We start from the raw sequence: 18338 nt of genomic DNA on the forward strand, positions 1-18338 counted from the left end.
CCGCTCGGCCTACGCACCTTGTGGAACTGGAACAGGTCCCGCTTCAGCCTCTCCCGCGCAGGGTCGTGCCCGGGTCTCAGGAACCGCCTCATCCTCCTGGGCTGGCCGCAGACCCCCGCCGAGACCTGGGGAAACAGGAGGGGCCCTGGAGCACGGGCGGCAGGAACGCGGGCCCCTCGGCCCCTCTCCCAGGCCTGACCAGCTTCACCCTGCTCCGTGCAGAGGCCTCCCCGAGAGACCCCTGTACCCAGCGCCGGGCCTGCCCTCTCCACCGGTGGCCTCCTAATGGGAGGAAGCCATTCAGCCTGGCTTTATAGGAACGGGGAGGGCCAGCAGGCCCCAAGGTAATTAGCTTAATTGTTACCCTGTTTTCTAAAAAACCCATAAAACTGGGCTAAACAGAAAGGGAAACGTCCGGGGCCTCTCTCCAGAGTGGGGGGACCTGTGCAGCTGCCTCTCGGGGCTCCAGGACAGGCCTGGGGCAGCTCCAGGCCCCAGCCCAGTGGCACCCTCAGGCACCTGGGCAGATTCTTCTAACCGCAGGGGGGCTGCCCCCAACAGGAGGAAGTCAGGTGAAGGTGCCGGCCCATCCCACCAGGCCGCTGGGCTCCCGCGGCCCCAGCACCTTGCAGATCTGCATCTCCGGCTTCCCAGGTGCAGACCCCGGGGCTCTGAGGGGGTGCACTCAACAAGGCTCCCCTTCCCACGGGCCCAAGCGGGGAATCCTCAGGGGAGAGAAATCCGCCCCCAGTGAAAACCAGCTCAAGGCTCCCAAGCTGACCACCCACCAAAGGATGCAACCCCCACCCAAGGGGAAGCTATTTCTGGATCACGCGGGGGAAGGACCAACTGAGCTCCTCTTCCGGCTTCCAGTTTCCATTTTCGTGGCCTCCCGCCGGGCACGGCCAGCCAGGCCAGTCCCCGGGAAACACGGGGCTCGGAAATGGCTTCATTCATTCAGCGCGAGGCTCTAGGGGGAAGGCAACGGACCCACTCACCTTGGAACACAGTCACTAGGGCACGGAGGGGGACACGGGTCTCAAGGGGGGGGGGGGTCTTCCAAGCTGAGGCCTGAAGGAAGCCTTGAAGAGTGTGGTTTCCTGGGAGGCAGGACAAAACTAAATCAGCCACCAGGCCAAGACTCTGTTAAAACAGCCCCCCCCGCCCCCCCCCCGCAGCTCCTGGAGGCACACCCAGGTGTGCGGGTGCATCACAGGGTGGGGGTGTCTCCTAGGCAAACCAGGGCTCACCAAGCTGCACTCCCGCAGGCCACCTCCAAACCAAACACCATGACCACCCTCAGAGCACAGCCTGCAGACACCCCCAGAGGGCCAGGGTGTGATGGGGGAGGTCTGTGCCTTCAGGTCTGGGGGCAGCCCACCAGTGCGGGAGCCTCCCACTTCACTGGGAACTCAGGTGCCCACTTGACCTGAGGCCCCACAGCACCAAAGCCCTGGAGGCTCCCGGGACAGGAAGCAGGGATCTCAGCCTCCGCCTCTGTGCATTCCAGCCGTGGGGGAGGGTGGCAGGCTCCTCTGGCAGCCCCTCCCCCTTCCAGGGGCTAAGGTCAGTTGGGTCAGAAGCCAGAGGAAGCTGGGAGTGACTCCCTGGAGCAGGAGAGGGGCCTGCAGACTCCAGGGAGGAACACAGATGGCCAAGGACCCCACGCAGGCTCAGAGGCCACAACCAAGATGAGGGCGGGGGTGCCGGGAGGAGGGCGGCAGACAGGATGCAGACACACACCAGGAGGGCAGGCGTACTCAGCACCCGCCTTTCACCCCAAGGCCCCTGGGAGCACCTGCTGCAGACCAGGCACAGGCGCAGCCCCTTTGCTCTCGTAGAAGCAAACAATGCAGAGCAGACCCAAGTCCAGGCAGCCAGGGCAACACGGTACCTCTCTACCTGCTCGCACTCCTGGCGCGCGTACGCACCCGGGAGCCCCCTGACAGGTAAGCAGGCTGGGGACAGATGACGAGGCAAAGCCCACAGCAGCTGGGCGACCATACAAGGTCACCGAGCAGGAAGCCACAGCCTTTGGGCCTGGCCCCAGGTCTGCAAACCCCCCAACTCTAAGAGCTCTGGGTAGCACAGGTCAAAGGGTGCCCGACTGCACCCTGCAATCAGGAGGCAGGCCCCGCCCAGACACATTCCCACAATTGCCCTCAGCCCAGAGCCAGGCCCACATCCGCCCCGGAGCGCGAAGTGACTGCCCAAGTCGAGTGCCACCTCTTCTCAGAGGACACGAGGGGACAGGTCTGGGCCTGGCTGGACTCACCTCCAGGCAGCCCCTCAGGACCACCCACCCCAGACAAGCAAGTTTCCTGCGGTGGAACCTCAGGAAGCCAGGCCCAGAGCGGCCTGGTGTGGAGCAGATCCTATCTCCCCGGCCCACTCCTGGAGGCAGACAGGGAATGCAGGGAAGACAGCCCCAGGCGAGGTGCAACAGGCCAGGGCCTGACCATCACAGCTCAGCCCCTCCGAGCCGAGCCTAGCCTGCGGCCTCCTGCGCTGCACAGACAGCTCCCCTACAGAGGTGCTTCCCCCTGCACGGTCCCCTGGAAGGAGGAGTAGGGGGAGTGCTGGCACAGCGCTCACGGCGGACGGAGCAGGCCCCATCCCGGGACTGCAGGTGCATGGGATGATTTCCAGCGGCGACCGACTGGGGCCACCAAGAAAATCAAGATGCTAAGAGCAGCGCCCAGGCTGGGGCGGCTGAAGGGCTCTGGACCGTCCCTTCCCACTCTCCGTCTTCCGCCCTCTTTTGCCTTCCTGAGCGTCGGCCGCGCCGTCAACTCGCAAACAGGTTAATTCTTCCTCTGGTCAGCTGGTTACCCGCGAAGCCTCCTGCAAGCTGCGGCTTTCTCATTCTTACTCAAGTCCTTTAGTCACTGCCGCATCCTACTGCCCTGGTGAGCACTCACTGTGCAGAGGTGAGAGCGAGAGGCAGGAAGTGGTGGCCACACGGTCAGACTCCAGGGCACAGCAAGCTGGGCAGGAGTGACAGGCACAAAGCCTGAAGATGGGACGAGCTTGTTCCGGGAGGATGGAGACGAGTGGGAGGCGGGGCTTGCGGGGCACACAAGGAGCTCTGACAGTCCTGAGCAGGGCCTGTAGGCTGTCCCGCCCACCCCCCACACCAGATCCACCTGCTCAGCTCCCCCCGGCCCCACCCACTCTGTCTGGAACGCAGCTCATCTGAAGTCCCCTCCCAAGGGCTTCCCTGTGCTCCCGCAGGGTTTGCGCCTTCTGTTAACATGACGCCCTGCTCACACCGTGGGGTGGAATTAGGCCTGGTGGTGAAGACACCACCGCCTCACGGGTGGGAGTCCCGGCCTCGCTCTGGGTTCTAGCTTCCTGCTAGCGAACACCCTGGGGCAGCAGCGGCGATGGCTCCAGGATGTGGGACCCTGCCACCCGCGGGAGCTCCTGGATGGAGCACCCAGCTCTGGCATCAGTTGTTGAGGGCACTTGGGGGGTAGTGAACCAGTGGATGGGGCGCCCATCTAGCCCCACAAATGCTCGCCCCAGCCTCCTGCTGGTTATTAAGCTACGGGGAAAGTGAACCAACCCACTGGCCAGCAACCAGCACAGGCGAGGGGTTGAGCACCTGTCCCCACGGAGAGGGCAGAGACTTCCTGGTGACCTGGACACTCACATGAGATCCGGGAGCCAGGCAGGACCTGCTGGAGACGCACACCCTGGAAGAGGCTCGTAGGGCTAGCGGTTAGCAGCGATTTTTGTCTGGTTTCTCTGCCTCCCAGGCAGGGTGGACAACAAGGGGACCTGAGGAAGGGTGACGCCCCAGGCGGCGTTCGGGGCGAGGGTGGGGCCTGCGCGACCCGTTGGCAGTTTTGCCGCTCAGGAACCCGCGTGGATCAGCCAGGTCTGAAGGCCGGAGAGCCAAGCAAACAGGCAGGCGAAGCAGCTGCGAGACCTTGGGCTCGAGGGTTCTGACCCGGTGGGGCTGTCCTGAGGCCGGCCTGGCAAATGCCCAGACTCCTCTCCAGTGCTCCTCCTACCGAGGGGCGTGGGAGAAGTGACTACCAACGCGGCAGTCACTGGGGACGCCGCGGGGCCACAGCACCACTCCTGGGGCTGCCCAAGAAACACCTTCTCTACCGCTGCCCTCGCCCCAGCTTCTCCCAGACCCCATCCCTGCCCGTGACGGCGTCCGTGTGACCCGACCACGTGTGTGACCCGACCAACAACCTCCGAGCCACCCTCCCCGCTCTCCCCCGCCTCAGTGTGCCGTCAGCGTGCTGAGCTGTGGCGGAGTCCTATTTGTTTTCCGGCTGCTGCTGACCCCTGCGGCTTCTGTGCCTGGGGCGTGGCAGTAGCCCGAAAGCTCCCTGTGGCCACTGGTCCCGCAACTTCCGTCTCTTCTCACCGCTTCCATCACCACCGCTGGCGCCGGCGGGCACAACAGTCCCAGGGGCTCGGGCAGGTCCCCCACACCCTGACGCCCAGAGGCGGCGTCCTCTCAGCGACAGGCCCTGCCTTCCTCCTCCATCCTCTGCCTGCCCCCACCTCATGCATCTCAAGAGCTCAGCAGAGATCACTGGCAGAGAGAGAGACCACCACAGAAGGGCGGGCCCACCTGGAGCCCCCTGTACTAGGCAGAGGGCTGCTTGTGGAGGGAGGAGGGGGATGCCCGGGTCACAGTGCCCATCCCCCACGGGCACTGCTGGGGCACCTGGGCTCAGCTGTCCCCATGAGTCCAAGGCTTGGTCAAGCCAAGCCCGTCCTTTCCTGCAGGTGTGGGAAGGGCCAGGAGGAGGGGGAGGGGAGGGGGAGGACTCCTGGGTCACAGTGCCCATCCCCTGCAGGCACTGCTGGGGCACCTGGGTTCAGCTTGGTCAAGCCGAGCCCGTCCTTTCCTGCAGGTGTGGGAAGGGCCAGCCCCCCACTAAGTCCCTTCACAGGTGCCGGGAGAGTCCGCACCCAGCTTCTGCCACAGCTCCCTCCCGCCCTCAGGAGCGCAGGGTGAGGAGTCCGGGCTGATTCAGAAGCTGCCCTCCCTTCCCCGACATCCTGTGCGAGGCCTGTGTGTGGCTTTGGCCTCCGGTGTGGCGGATGTGAGACCGCCCCTGCACCTCCTACCAACTGCAGCGGTGCAGCAGGGCTCGGAGCCACCGGGGCAGCTGCTGACCCCTCCGGCTCCTGCTGGCGCCAGCTCAGCGGCCTGTGTAGTCCCGGGAAGCCCGATGCCCCACCAGCAGCTTAGCAACCAAACCTCAATGCTTGCTGGGCACCTGGCAGAGGTGGGGCAGAGGGCACTGTCACTGCTGTTAGGGATACAGGGACCCGGGGCTGCGGCCAGATGTCACTTTAGGGACACTGTGAGCATCATCTGGTTCTTACAACATTAGCTGTTTTCGAAATAACCAACCCAGAGGGGTAGCAAGCCCGGGCAGTTGGTGAGAACCTAGGTCTCAGTTGGAACTCATCTGTACAGCCCGTGTTGGGCTCAGTCCAGAGCCTCTCTCCTGGGACAAAGTGGTACCCTACAGGCTGGGTGAGCCTCTGTGGGGCCAGCTCCCAGCCCCACCAGCCATCCTACAGCCTGAGAGTCCCCTCCATGCATCCACCCCGACCCTGCCCTGTGCACGCCCAGACTGGGGGCTTCGGTCCTCTACTGTGAGACAACCTACCATGCTCTCCAGAGAGGCAGGTGACAGAAGTGGTCAAGTACAAGGAAAAGCAAAACCATTGAGCGAGAAGATGGACAGTTTGCCTGGGGCCGAGGCAGGCAGGCTACCTAGGCCTGTCCAACTGAGCCCCATTCCCGGACCTTCTACTGCCCCAGAATCACAACAGCAGCCCCAGGGAGCTTCCAGAAGACGCCAGCTCCTGGAGGAGGGAGAGCCGCATTCTCCCATGGCTGCACTGCCAACGACCCACCCAGGTCCTCACATCAAGAACTCTTTGTCTCAGTTTTGTTCAATGTTCCCTTCTTGCCGAGGCCCACTCTGACCCCTTTTTAATAGGTATTTTACTTGAAAGGTGTCATTACAGAGATCTTCCATCCACTGATTCACTCCCCAAATGGCCACAATGGCCAAGGGTGGGCCAGGCCAAAGCCAGGAACTCCATCCGGGTCTCCCACGCGGATGCAGGGGCCCAGGCACTTGGGCCATCTTCCACTGCTTCCCCAGTTGCATTAGCAGGGAGCTGGATCAGAAGTGCAGCAGCCGGGACTCGAACCAGCACCCATACGGGATGCCGGCACTGTAGACAGGAGAGTGGTTTAACCTGCTGTGCCACAGTGCAGGCCCCTTGAACTCCTTTTAAACCCGTAACCTGCTCCTACCAGGGAGTTCTCAAACCCAGCTCTAATTCTTACGCTATAGAGGATATCACCTTCTTTTAAAAACATTGTTTAAAAAATTCCTATTTATTCAAAAAAGAGTTACAGAGAAAGCGAGAGAGACATGGAGATCTTCCATCCACAAGTTCACTCCCCAAGTGGCCACAATGGCCAGGGCTGGGCCAGGCCAGAGCCAGGAGCTCCATCTGGGCCTCCCATGTGAGTGGCAGGGGCCCAAGCAGGGAAGTGGAGCAGCTGGGACGTGAACCGGCGCCCACATGGGATGCCGGCACCGCAGGCAGCAGCTCAACCCGCCGCGCCACAACGCTGGTCCCGCGTGTTATTCCACATCCCTCCTTCCCGTCTCCCTTTAGAGAGAAGGTGCCGTGACGGCAGAGACCTGTGCTTGGTTTCAGGATTAGGTTGCCTAGCACCACGCCAGGCACACAGCAGGCACAAATAAATACTTGTTCAGGGAGTGGACAGACAGGTGACTGCCCAGGGATGAACCAGGCACAGTCTTCTCCATCGCTGACCCCCCAGGACACGGAGATGCGTCTTTGGACTTGGCCAGGGTCATGGGGTCGCCACACCAGGCCTCCTGACCAGGACACACTGGTGGGCTGTGCCTCTGACCGGGGCTGCAGGACAGCCGCTCCCTGGCGAGACGGCTCCGGGAGTGTGATTAAGTATCAGTGGCGCTTGCCAGACTCCAGGAGTCCCACGCCCGATGTCCCTCTCGTCAAACCCTGGAGCACTGGGTCTCTGCTGAATTCCTGAAACCTAGCAGCTCCCCTGTCCCCACGCACAGAGCAGCCTCTCCTAGCTCAAGAATTCACCCCAGCTCCCAGCAAGAGAAGGCATGGCTCCTCCAAGTCCTGGTTTCCTTTGAGAGGCGCAGTGGGGAGAGGAGCCCACCCCAAAGGGAGCTGGGCAAAGCCCCTGGCCAGGCACAGCAAGGGAGGAGGGTCCCCTGGGGGAGGGGGCAGTGCTGGCGGCCCCACTGTGGAATGTCCCCTTTCCTGTCCGGTACTGTGTCTCCCACAAAGTTGCCAGCCAACAGGGCATGCCTGCCCGAACCCAGGAGCAGCCCCCACAGCCACAGGGCCTGAGTGAGGGCCCCACGGTGGGTGAGCCCAGGAAGCCCACAGCAGCCTCTATGGCCTCAACTCAGGTGCCTCAACAGCTGCTGCCAGCAGTCTCCAAGAGGGCTGGGTAAGCCCCTAGGAAACCCAGCCCTGGACACTGTCTCCAGCAGGATTGGGGGCAGGGGCTCCGGGCACCACTTTCTCTCCTGGAGGGAGGGGCTTGGGAAAGTGCTGGCAGGAGAGAACACCCCCTCCCCCAAATGAGGTTGAAAGGAGGCACTTGGAGCTCCCAGAAAACCTTAATGGCAACAGAGCCACTCAGGAATGCGCTCCTCCCCCGGCCTGGGAGAGGCGGGCACGCAGGGACCCTCTGGCCGGAGCCTAGGGCAGATTAGGTTCTGCACCCTGGAAGGGCTCTAAGCTAAGTCTGCGATCAGCCCTCACTCCCGACTCTCCCACGGAGCAAGGGAAGTATCAAAGGCCACCGGAGGCCGGCAACGCGGCTCACTAGGCTAATCCTCCGCCTAGCGGCGCCGGCACACCGGGTTCTAGTCCTGGTCGGGGTGCCGGATTCTGTCCCGGTTGCCCCTCTTCCAGGCCAGCCCTCTGCTGTGGCCAGGGAGTGCAGTGGAGGATGGCCCAGGTGCTTGGGCCCTGCACCCCATGGGAGACCAGGAAAAGCACCTGGCTCCTGCCATTGGATCAGCACGGTGCGCCAGCCGCGGCGGCCATTGGAGGGTGAACCAACGGCAAAGGAAGACTTTTCTCTCTCTCTCTCTCACTGTCCACTCTGCCTGTCAAAAAAAAAAAAAAAAAAAAAAAAAAAAAAAAGGCCACCGGAGCACAGGCCAAGAGAGGCCCCTGGCCTCTACCTCTGTGAGCCTCCTCACTGAAGAGTGGCGACCATGGAGCTGGCGCTGTGGCATAGCAGGTAAAGCCGCCGCCTGAAGTGCTAGCATCCCATATGGGCGCCGGTTCTAGTCCCGGCTGCTCCTCTTCCCATCCAGCTCTCTCCTATGGCCTGGGAAAGCAGAAGATGGCCCAAGTCCTTGGGCCCCTGCACCTGCGTGGGAGACCTGGAAGAAGCTCCTGGCTCCTGATCAGCTCAGCTCCAGCCATTGCAGCCAACTGGGGGAGTGAACCAGCAGATGGAAAACCTCTCTCTACCCTTGTCTCTCCTCTCTGTGTAACTCTGACTTTCAAATAAAAAAGATTAAAAAAAAAAAAAAAAAAAAAAAGGAAAGAAAAGAAAGCAGCGACCTGCAGAGGCTTTGAGAGGTCACTAAATTGCAACCCCTCGGCCAGCCAGGGTCAAATTCACTTCGCCCCTCAGGTTCTTCCGAAAGACCCAGGACCAACCCAAAGATCTGAGCAACCACCGCTTTCGTTTGGGGAAGCCAAGATGTTCACCTTCCTCCCGTGCCTGCTATGCACCAGGCCACACTTGTCCATGATGCGTCCCATCTTCTCGGCAACAGTGACAGGCGCCACAGCAGGCTCAGGTGACCCAAGGTCGGTCCCCAGCAAGCACTCCACAGGCCCGGCTTCAAACCGCACCTGGGGCCAGCCTGTGCCGCGGCAGCTAAGAGCTGCTTGGGTCGGCCTGCATGCCCAGTAGTGTGCTACGGTGCACCCTGGGCGGCAGCAGGTGACGGCTCACGTACTAGAGTGCCGACCACTCACGCGGGAGACCCACACGGAGTTCCGGGCTCCTGGCTTCAGCCTGGCCCCGCCCCCTGTTGCCGGCATTTGGGGAGACTCAAGGTCTTTGTCTCTGCCTTGCAAATTAAAAATTTTCCATCTTCACGCCTCCTAAGATGTTTGATGCTTTCTCCCCTACTCTGGCCTCTCCGTTATTTAAAACAATGGGGGTCACCTGGGATTCTGGGCCTCTTTTTTATTTATTTGACAGGTAGAGTTACAGTGAGGGAGAGAAAGGTCTTCCTTCCGTTGGTTCATCTCCCAAATGGCCGCAACGGCCGGAGCTGCGCCAATCTGAAGCCAGGAGCCAGGTTCCTCTTCCTGGTCTCCCATGCGGGCACAGGGGCCCAAGAACTTGGGCCATCCTCCACTGCACTCCCGGGCCACAGCAGCGAGCTGGACTGGAAGAGGAGCAACCAGGACTAGAACCTGGCGCCCCAACCGAGACTAGAATCCAGTGCCCATAAGGGATGCCGGCGCCGCAGGTGGAGGATTAGCCAAGTGAGCCACGGTGCCGCCCCCCTTCTTTCAATACCGTGTCTACTCAGAGATTATTAGAATTAAGTTATATCCACCTGTCACTGATGGGACCCTCTTTCCTCAAGGAAGACCAGGGCTGCAGCGTCACTGAGGCACCTGGGGCCCCGGAAAGTGTCCAGGGGCCCACACAGACCGAGCCAGGCTAACCTCAGAGGCCAGGAGGGGGCTTTGGTCAGAGCCTCAATGACTGCTGGCACCATGGGGAGTTCCAAAGCTGACGAATCTCCCACGACCTTCCCAGCGCCTGGCACACACCCAGACCTTTCCCTCAAAAGCCACGCCAAGCTCGGGCTCCCAGGCGCTGGCCCCAGCCCATCGCGGCAGCTGTTCTTCCTACCTGGGTTTCCTGGTCACCCCGACACACCCGTTCCCTCCCAGTTCCCTCCCCGCTCTGAATCCCCTGTGCAGAGTGACAGGCGTCTCCCGAGCCCAGGTTGGGGCGGCCTGCACCTGCAAGTGGAGCCGCTGGGGAGGGGGGGCTGGGGGCCGAGTGTAAGCCCCGCCCTCCTCACCCAAGGCTCACCTGTCTCAGCTGAGAGCCTCAAAGGGCCACACCTGCTGTCCTGGTTGCAGTCGCGGCCAGCCACCGGAGTGGCCACCAGCCGTCCAGCACACCAAGGCACACTTCCCTCGGCAAGAATTTTCCACCGCTCGCCACGTCCCGCCGCGCACCCCCCCCCCACTCGCCGGCGTGCAAAGCGGGGCGGGGGCCGTCGCCTACAGGTGTCCGAAGGTGCGCGGCGCCGAGAGAGGCCCCGAGGCCGAAGTCCCTCCCGCCGGCTTCCTGCGCCCGAGGATTAGGACGCACAAAGGGCCGGCCGGAGGCAGCCCAGATGGCAGGGCTAAGCCTCCGAGGGAGCGCGCTCCAGCCGCCGCCCGCGCAGAAGGGGCGCCCGGAGGCGCGCGCCCTGCACGTGGGTCCGGGGTCCCCGGCCCCGCTCGCGCACGGAGCCCCCCGCACCCACTCGGGCGGGCACCTGCTCCCCCGCTCTCAAAGGCCACCACTGTCGCGCAAACCGCGCTCGCTCGCCGCGGGCGGGTCTGACGGAAAAGTTCCCGGCGGCACTTCCCACAGGTGTCCGTCTCCCAGGCGAGCCGAGCGACCCGGGCGAGGGCCAGGCGGGCGGCCCCGCGCGCAGCCCTCCCAGCCCGCGCCGCGCCGCCCCGCCCGGGGGTCTCGGCCCGCCGCCCGCCCAGTGGGGTCCGTGCGGGCGCCTCACCTGCAACCCGGGCCGGCCCCGCCCGAGGCCTCGGCGTCCCCCGGCGCCGCTCCGCTGGCTCCGCGCGCCGGCCCACGGGCTGCTGGGCGGCCGTCGCTTCCTGCTCACCTCCGGCGCGGCCGGCCCGGGGGCGGAGCGGCCGCTATTTACATAAAGGGCGAGCCGGCCCGCCGCGGGGGCCGCCTCCCCGCCCCGCCCCCCAGCCTGCGCCGGCGGGGCGGGGGCGCAGGGGCGCCCTCGGGGGCGGGGGCCGCGCTCCGGCCAATCCGCGGCCCCGGGGAGCGCGGGGGCGGGGCGCGCCCGGCCCGCCCCGGCTCACCTGCGCGCACCTGGCCGCAGGACTGCACGCCGCGCCCAGTGCCCCGCCGCCTCCTGCAAGAGGAAATAGTTCCCGGAACGCCTGCCAGCCAGACCGGAGGGGCCCCGCGGGCGGCTCCTCCCGAGGGTGCGAGCCCTGGAGACCGCGGTGGACGCTGGGCCGGGCCTCGCCCTCCCGCACCGCGCAGAGGAGTGGTGCTGGGGGCGAGGCCTTCCCTGGGGTGGGCCCCAAACCAGGACCCTCCTCCGTGTCCACTGCGGAGGCCAGCAGCGGCGGGAGTTTCTAGCTCAAGCCAGGGAGAGGATTGGAGAGGCGGGAGCCGAAGGGCTAGAACTGCGCCCCCCGCAGCAGCTGGCAGACCCCCGGGGCGCAGCGTCAAACTAAACCGACCCGGCGCCTCCCGGCCACCCTTGTGCCCTGAGCCGCCCCGCTCCGGTGAAGAGAGGCCCTCCCTCCGCCGCCCCAAAGCGCGCGCCTCCCAGTGAGTGGCCAAACAGGAGAGGCTGGGGGTCTGTCCGGCATATCCAACCACGCACAAAAATAAAGAGATCCGTTTTTAATGGCTTTGGCTTTATGGCAAGAAGCAGGCACCCTCTCGTTAAAGGCACAGAGTCCTCTCTTCTGGGCCCCCTCCTCTGCCCGGGTCTGAGTTCCGAGGGGGTCCCTGCAAGGCGGCGATCCCGGGTGCGAGCGTTGGCAGCGTGCAGCGGCCAGGCAGGGAGGAGGGGAGTGGTGTCAGGCACCAGGGCCAAGGTCCAGACCACAGGTCAGAGTCCAGGCCCGGGAGGCCGCTGGATGGTCCCTGAGAACAGACAGTCCAGGTCTCCCCAGGGCAGGCTGCAGCCCCTCCGCCCCCAGCCGCGTGGTCAGTGCTCCAGGTCCCTGGGCAGCGTGAAGTCCCTGAAGCTGTAGAAGGAGATGTCGCCATGGTCCACCAGCGCGAAGAGCAGGGGGACGTCCCCGCTCTGGTAGGACAAGCGCTTGAGGCTGCAGAGGTCGGGGACCGGCTCATCGAACCTGCACGGACAAGGGCTGCTCTCAGACCTGACCATCCTGGGCTCTGAGCCCCTCCCAGGCTCCCGGGCAAGGAAGATGGGGGCCAGGGGTGGGGGAGCAAGAATTCTAGCATCTGGGCTCTTCTGCCTGCAAACTGGACACCGGGGAGCCCCCAGCCCTGGGTCTGCAGGGGGCCGGAAGAGAATTCTGAGCCCTGTGCCCACGGATCCCACCGACCTACATCCCTTCTGCTGCACAGGGACTAACGCAGGGGAGAAAGACCTTGTGTGGGCCACTAAACCTCTCCGGACTTCAGCTTCCTCTCAGGCCATCGGCACCCTGGCCAGAGAGCTGGCAGCAGCCTGGGGCGGTGCTCGCCCGGCTCGTACCCGCTAATGCACATCCGGGCATAGGGTTTGCCAGGGTTGTTCTTCCGGAACGTGGCCACGGCGTCAGCCTGGTAAACATCAAAGCTGATCTCCAGGTCCCCGGCCTTGCCCTGCAGCCTGCGGAGATGGGAAACCTCAGGACACAGACTGTCCCCGTCACCCTTCCTGCCCACCACCAGTTCCAGGAAGCCGTGTCCTCTAAGGGGAGGGGCTCCCGACTCCCAGGTTAAACCCACCTGGCGTTGCTCCCCGTGCCCTGGCCGTGAATGGGTACCAGCTGTGGCACGTGGGCAGGGGTCCCTGGCAGGCTCCTCCAGCTCACAACCAACCGCAGGAGCTACATCCTGGCCGCCTACCCCCCAGGGCAAGCAGGGTACCGCGAGCACAGCTCGGACACTCACCAAGCGCCTCCGTCAGCCAGGTGCGCTGTCTGCAGCACAGAGATGTGGTGAAGCACGGCGGCTGCGGAGAGCAAGAGCCAGGGGTGGGCAGGCGGCCAGTCACCCGCGCTCCCGCCATTTCTGCGTCTGCCACCCCCTTTTCCTGGTTAGGTTTTCAGTACCTCCGAACCTGTTCATGTGTTTAGCTCAGACCATTCTGGCCCCATTAGGGCCCCGTGCTCAAAATTAAGAGCACAGAGCAAGCCTTCCTCTACCTCCTTGTTCGGCCAAGAGTTGGGAGGAGAGAGGACCACAGCTCACCGGGGGCAGAGGCGCCCACGTCACCGTTTGTGGTTTCAAGGACCGCTTGGCCTGACACACCGCCTCTCCCCCTTGCCGTGCGGGCCCTCTGCTGCCACCCGAGGATCTGGCTGTCCCTGTGGGCTCCTGTATCTTGTGCCTCAACCAGACCTGGCCACTCCACACCCCTTCGGAATCCTGACTCCTCAGCCGTCAGAAGCCTGCCGGGCTGTAGCCGGGGGAGAGGGTACCTGGAGAGCCCGCCTGGCCAGGGCTCAGCAGCGGGGTGACGGGCTGGCCCCACAGGTGCGGCGGCCGGCTCTGGCTCCTCTCCCGGTGCCGCCTCTGCAGCAGCTCCTTGTACGCCCGCCAGCCGGAGCAGCGCCGCACCTCGGGGTCCGCGTTCACGTCCTCCCGGAAGTGCCGCGCCTCCACCTGCTGCTCCCGCTCCCTCCGGGACAGCTTCTCCTTCCGCTGGTTCAACTGCTGGCACCAGGAGCCGGCATCTGTGTCCCGCCCCGCGACATTGGCGGGGAGCAGCTCTGGGGCCGGGGCCGGCAGGAGGGTGTGGCGGCTGTCTGGCGCCATGTTGGGGAAGGAGATCTGGGAGAAGTCCCAGCGCGGCTTAGCAGCCCCCGTGACCCCATTCTCCACGTGGCCGCTCTGCCGGCTGCACCCCATCCCCTCCCCGGCCAGGCCAGGGCAGGGCTCCAGGGACCCCGGAAGAGGAAAGGGGCTGGCTGGGCCCTGTCCTGGGCTCGACTCCTGGGGTTTCTCCTCCACACGTGGGCCGTGCTGGCTGTAGGAAGGAGGGCCGGAGGCCGCCAGGATCTCAGGCTGCAGGGAGTCGTCCGGAGCCTTGGCCTTCTTACTCACGGACCTGAGGGACGCGGGAAAAGCAGTGCGTCTGCTCCCGGTGGCTGAGCTGCACTCGGCCCCTGGTGTTGCCCTGAGCCTGTGTGCCACCGCCCGAGGCCGGCTCTAAGGCTGAGCCCTCCCGGGTGGCCTTGGGGGGGAGCACTACCGAGAGCTCGAACTCCTCCTCTTCTTCTTGCCAGGACCGTCCTCCAAGAGCTGGGCGCTGCCATCCAAGTTCAGCTGCCTCTCGTAAGGGGACAGGACAGAGCTGTGGGTGACAACGGTGGGGGCTGCCTCTTGTAAGGAGACAGGACAGAGCTGGGGGTGACAACGGTGGGGACTGCCTCTCGTAAGGGGACAGGACAGAGCTGTGGGGTGACAACGGTGGGGGCTGTCTCTCGTAAGGGGACAGGACAGAGCTGTGGGGTGACAACGGTGGGGGCTGCCTCTCGTAAGGGGACAGGACAGAGCTGTGGGTGACAACGGTGGGGGCTGCCTCTCGTAAGGGGACAGGACAGAGCTGTGGGGTGACAACCGTGGGGGCTGGGGACAACAGCTCCACCTCTGCACCCTGATGCCCAAGCGGGACTGGCCAGGGCCCCGACGGATCTGCACAAGGGGTCCATAGAGGGGGTCCACAGACGCCCCCAGGCCTCTGGAGTTAGGACTCCCAGAGTCAGCAATAAGTGATTTATCACTGGTGAGAAAAACCACGTAGAGCCAGAAGGCTTGGAAAATACAGAAAAATTAAAATGAAAACTAAAAGCTCTACCAGCCTCATATGTATACACTAACCTTGCTCCATGCTTTTTTTTTCTGACAAAAATGGCAATGCACCAACAAAATGCTTTGCAATCCCTTTTTTTTTGTTTGTTTAATAATATTACTACGGACATGACCCCTTATCACTACAGCCACTGGCCCCAAGTAGCTATTTAAGTTCAATTTAAATCAGTCAAAATGACTCAGTGCCATGGCTGCACAGGTCATGTCCGGTGCACAGACAGGACATGCTCACAGAAAGTCCGAGTGGACGTCCTGCTCTGAGGGACGCACTCCTGGTAATCCGCCTGCACTTGCTGAACACACAGACCTCCAAGCACACCGACTCGGAGTTCCCGGGGAAGTGCCAGCTCTGCAGGGCCGTGATTTTGCCGTTTCCAGCAACGGACCCAGGGCCTGGCACCGGCCAGTGGTCAGCGAGTGCTAGTGCACGAACACTGTGGCGTGCGCACATCCGCGCTACTTCTCTAGGCCAGACCGCACCCTTAGGGAGTAAAGGATGCGTCTCTTCAGGTTTTCACGACATACCGTCAAAGTCTGAGGCTCTTAGCAACGCTGGATTCTAAGGTGACAGAGAACACCCACCCTCGCACGAGTCACGTGAAACCTCACAACTGTGAATTCCTTACTTGGTCCTACTCGGCAAATCTGCCCCCACACCTCCCAGGAGCCAGGCACAGTCCCACCCTGCATCCCAGGACACACAGTGAGCTGCGGGGCTCAGTGGTCGCCTGACGACCCAGGACAAAGCACGAGGACGGGACCTGTCCCCACGAGCCCTCCACAGAGCACTTCCACCTCGGGCCCCTGGTCCACGTCCAGGGAGCTGCGCTCTAGGTGCAGGGCCACTTTCCTCCTGAGGCTCACTGGCCAGGTCCCAGGACGGGAATGAGCGGGAGGGCGAAGGCACAGGGGCTGACCTTGGATGGAACCGTCGAACCACGTAGCCCAGTCTCTTCAGGTGGCTGAAGACCTCGGAGGTTAAAAAAGAAAAAGGAAGAAAAGCTCAGATACCCACTCTTTAACACACGAAAGAGTTTCTGCAGATACAAGATTTCCTGCACCCCTTCCACTCCTCTCCTGGACACCCCCAGACTTCCAAGCCCGGGACTGGCTGGACCACACGCCATCGTACACGCCCCCAAAGCAAGGTCTGTCTCTCCAGTACCTGTCCTTTCCCAGGCCTTACTCTGGGCACGAGTGACACGCAGCAATTTCTAGGCTTACGTGCAAGTTCCAAAAAGCTGGTAGCAACGGATGCAGCAAAGAACCGTGCCCACGCCCACGGTGCCAGACGCGGGTGAGAACCGTCTCTGTGTCGCGTCTCCTGCCCCCGTATCACAGGGACGAATCGGGGCGTCTCCCCCACCCTGCCTGGCCTCTCAGCAAAGGGAAACGCAGCTCAGCCCTCCTCCCTGACTTCTCCTGCGCCCCTGGACACTCTCGGTCCACTCCTGTTCCCCGTCTTTCCCTAACCGCCCCAGGTCCCAGGCCCCGCGCTCTCCTCCGGCCACGTGCTCCTGTGCCCACGCGTGTCCCTCGCCTTAACCTCTCCCCACACTCTCGGCCTCTGCCCAGCTCCCTGCGTGAATGTCCAACAGGCACCTCGAAATGAACGTTTCTGACACCCAGCTCTTCCGACCCACCCCAGCCTCCCGCGTCCGCTCCCCTCCCCGGTTTCCCCAGCTAGAAAACAATGTCACCGCTGTTCAGCCATCAAATCACGGGCCTGACCCTCAATTCTCTTCTTCAACTCTGACGTCCAGTCCATCGGCAAAGTCCCGTCCCTTCTTCCTCCAACTCATTTTTGAGGTCTGTCCACTTCCTGTCCCTCCCTGCTAGCCGGCCTCACCAACACCCCAGGCCAAACATCTCTGCCTTCTTTCACCCAGATGAACATCCCAGACTCTCGCTTCTCCCCACAACGTCCCTGTCACTATCCAGCTGCCAGCAGGAGGGCCTGGGCCTCCCTGGTCTGTGCCAGGCGTAGCCCAGGCACAGGGCCTGGTTCCCCACTGGCCAACACTCACGGGCTCAGCGGGTGGCTGAGGGTGGCAGGTACCTGGTACTTGAGGAAGGCCACAGGGTCCTGGGCCAGCAGCAGCTGGTACGCCTCCTGGATGGACAGCGGCAGGTCTTGGTGGAACAGCTGGATGGAGCCCTGGAAGTGCGGCCGGAGCTCAGCCCAGGGAAGCAACCTCCTGCCTCCAGTGGCACCGGCGCTCCCACCGAGAGGACGGCAAGCACGCGGCTGCCCCCCAGGACGGCGGGCAGGCTGCCCGGCCCCCTGCACCTGCACCTGCACTAGCCACCCGGCCGCACCGCTAGAAACCGCGCCCCCCACTCCTCCCTTCCCGCCCCGGGCCCCACTCACACACTCCAGCAGGTACAGGGCCTCTTCGGGGTGAAGCCGCTGCCGGCCCTGCTCCGAGAAGCCCATGGTCTGCCAGAATTTACCCTGCGTGGGAGCCGGAGCCAGGGTCACCCAGGGGCCGCGCGGGCGCGGGCGCGGGTCCCCCTGCCCCGGGGCGCCCCGCTCACCGCAGGGGACGTCAGCTCCACGAAGCCCTCTTCCGCTCTCCACTCGGCGGCCACCAAGCTGCCCCTGCCGGGCGGCGGGGACTCGTGGGTCTCGGGCCGCCCGCGAGTGCCCGCGCGCCCTCCCGCCCGCCGCCCGCCCCGGGCGCGCCCGCCCCCTCACACGCGCTCCACGCGCTCCTCGGCCAGCAGTCCCCACAGCTCCTCGCGACACCGGCGCAGGCGCTTGGCCTGGGCCGCCGAGCCGTCGGGGACGAAGTCCTTGGGGCCATGCGACCGCTGGGGCAGCTTCTGGGGCCGCGAGCGGGCGGCGAGCAGTTCCCGGGCGCTGGGGGAGCAGAGGACGCGCCGTCAGCGCCGCGCGGCCGGGGCCCGCGTGCCCCTAGCCGCGCCCGCCCCGCAGACTGCCCGCCCCACGGCGAACCTCAGCACGCGCCCCGCGGGCACCTCCACGGTCGCGGGCTCCGGCTCCGGCTCCGGCTCCATGCAGCCGCCGAGTGCGCCTGCGCGCGCCCCGCCCCGCGCCGGCACTCCGCGCGGCCCTAGCGCCCGCGGATTCCCCCGCGCCGCCTCCCAGAACCCGCCGGACTCCCGGCTGTGCTGGGTCCTAGCGCCGGCCCGACCCCACGTGCCGGGACTCCCTGGGCTAGGGAGTTGAGCTTGCAGGTTTCTGGGCGCGCAGGACCCCTCGGAGCTCCCTTCGAGTGACACCTGAGCGATGGGCGTCCGGAAGAGCTGCGTGGCTAGTCACACGTGGGACCCTCCCCTCCGCGGCCCTGCGCTGCTCTGGGCAAGTAGGGGAGGGGGCTCCAGGGACCGAGCGCTTTGCAAACCAAGGGTGGTCTGGGGCGGTCCGGGGAGGTTCGGGGTTCTTGCTGGCTCTTGGGCCCCTTTCAGGGGAGCGCTGAGGCCCGTTCCC

The 18338-nt window shown here is 64.3% G+C and overlaps 2 protein-coding genes across 9 annotated transcripts in view; both read right to left on the reverse strand.

The window, feature by feature from the left end:
- Positions 1-11000, reverse strand: part of LLGL2 (LLGL scribble cell polarity complex component 2) — a 33877-nt gene extending 22877 nt beyond the window's left edge. For 4 of the 5 annotated variants that reach the window (XM_070060318.2, XM_008250954.5, XM_008250953.5 and 1 more), the window contains exons 1-3: positions 10857-10995; positions 999-1100; positions 18-125 (exon numbers count right to left, since the gene is read on the reverse strand). In XM_070060318.2, coding sequence (XP_069916419.1) covers positions 18-92 — 75 coding nt within the window. In that variant the 5' untranslated portion in view covers positions 93-125; positions 999-1100; positions 10857-10995. Of the gene's footprint in view, positions 1-17; positions 126-998; positions 1101-10856 lie in introns of all 5 variants that reach the window. The other variant, XM_051838389.3, reaches the window with a different exon arrangement.
- Positions 11001-11716: 716 nt separating this feature from the next.
- On the reverse strand, positions 11717-18009 carry TSEN54 (tRNA splicing endonuclease subunit 54). 4 transcript variants are annotated; one of them, XM_070060323.2, is made up of 11 exons: positions 17844-18009; positions 17583-17747; positions 17423-17486; positions 17256-17339; positions 16944-17042; positions 15802-15854; positions 14265-14342; positions 13492-14120; positions 12962-13022; positions 12561-12677; positions 11717-12192 (listed from the first exon to the last, which is right to left on the reverse strand). In XM_070060323.2, exons 1-11 carry the CDS (start codon positions 17903-17905, stop codon positions 12042-12044), a joined length of 1563 nt encoding a protein of 520 aa, XP_069916424.2. In that variant the 5' UTR covers positions 17906-18009; the 3' UTR covers positions 11717-12041. The 4 variants fall into 4 exon arrangements, with proteins under 4 accessions (XP_069916424.2, XP_069916423.2, XP_089174088.1 ...); XM_070060322.2 differs by having other exon boundaries at positions 14265-14366; XM_089317962.1 differs by having other exon boundaries at positions 17867-17996.
- Between the last annotated feature and the right edge of the window lie 329 nt (positions 18010-18338).

The sequence above is a fragment of the Oryctolagus cuniculus genome, chromosome 17 (assembly GCF_051225735.1).
Source record: "Oryctolagus cuniculus isolate XC-2025 breed Fujian yellow rabbit chromosome 17, ASM5122573v1, whole genome shotgun sequence".
Classification (NCBI taxonomy): domain Eukaryota; kingdom Metazoa; phylum Chordata; class Mammalia; order Lagomorpha; family Leporidae; genus Oryctolagus; species Oryctolagus cuniculus.

What these genes read in the sequence shown, in the direction of transcription:
- TSEN54 (XM_070060322.2), bottom strand. Translation starts at nt 17,905, where the DNA reads ATGGAGCCGGAGCCGGAGCCGGAGCCCGCGACCGTGGAGGTGCCCGCG. An exon ending in CCCGCGGGGCGCGTGCTGAG is followed by an intron (nt 17,748 to 17,843) that starts GTTCGCCGTGGG and finishes CTGCTCCCCCAG; the next exon opens with CGCCCGGGAACTGCTCGCCG. An exon ending in GTTCGACGGTTCCATCCAAG is followed by an intron (nt 14,367 to 15,801) that starts GTCAGCCCCTGT and finishes TGTCACCCACAG; the next exon opens with CTCTGTCCTGTCCCCTTACG.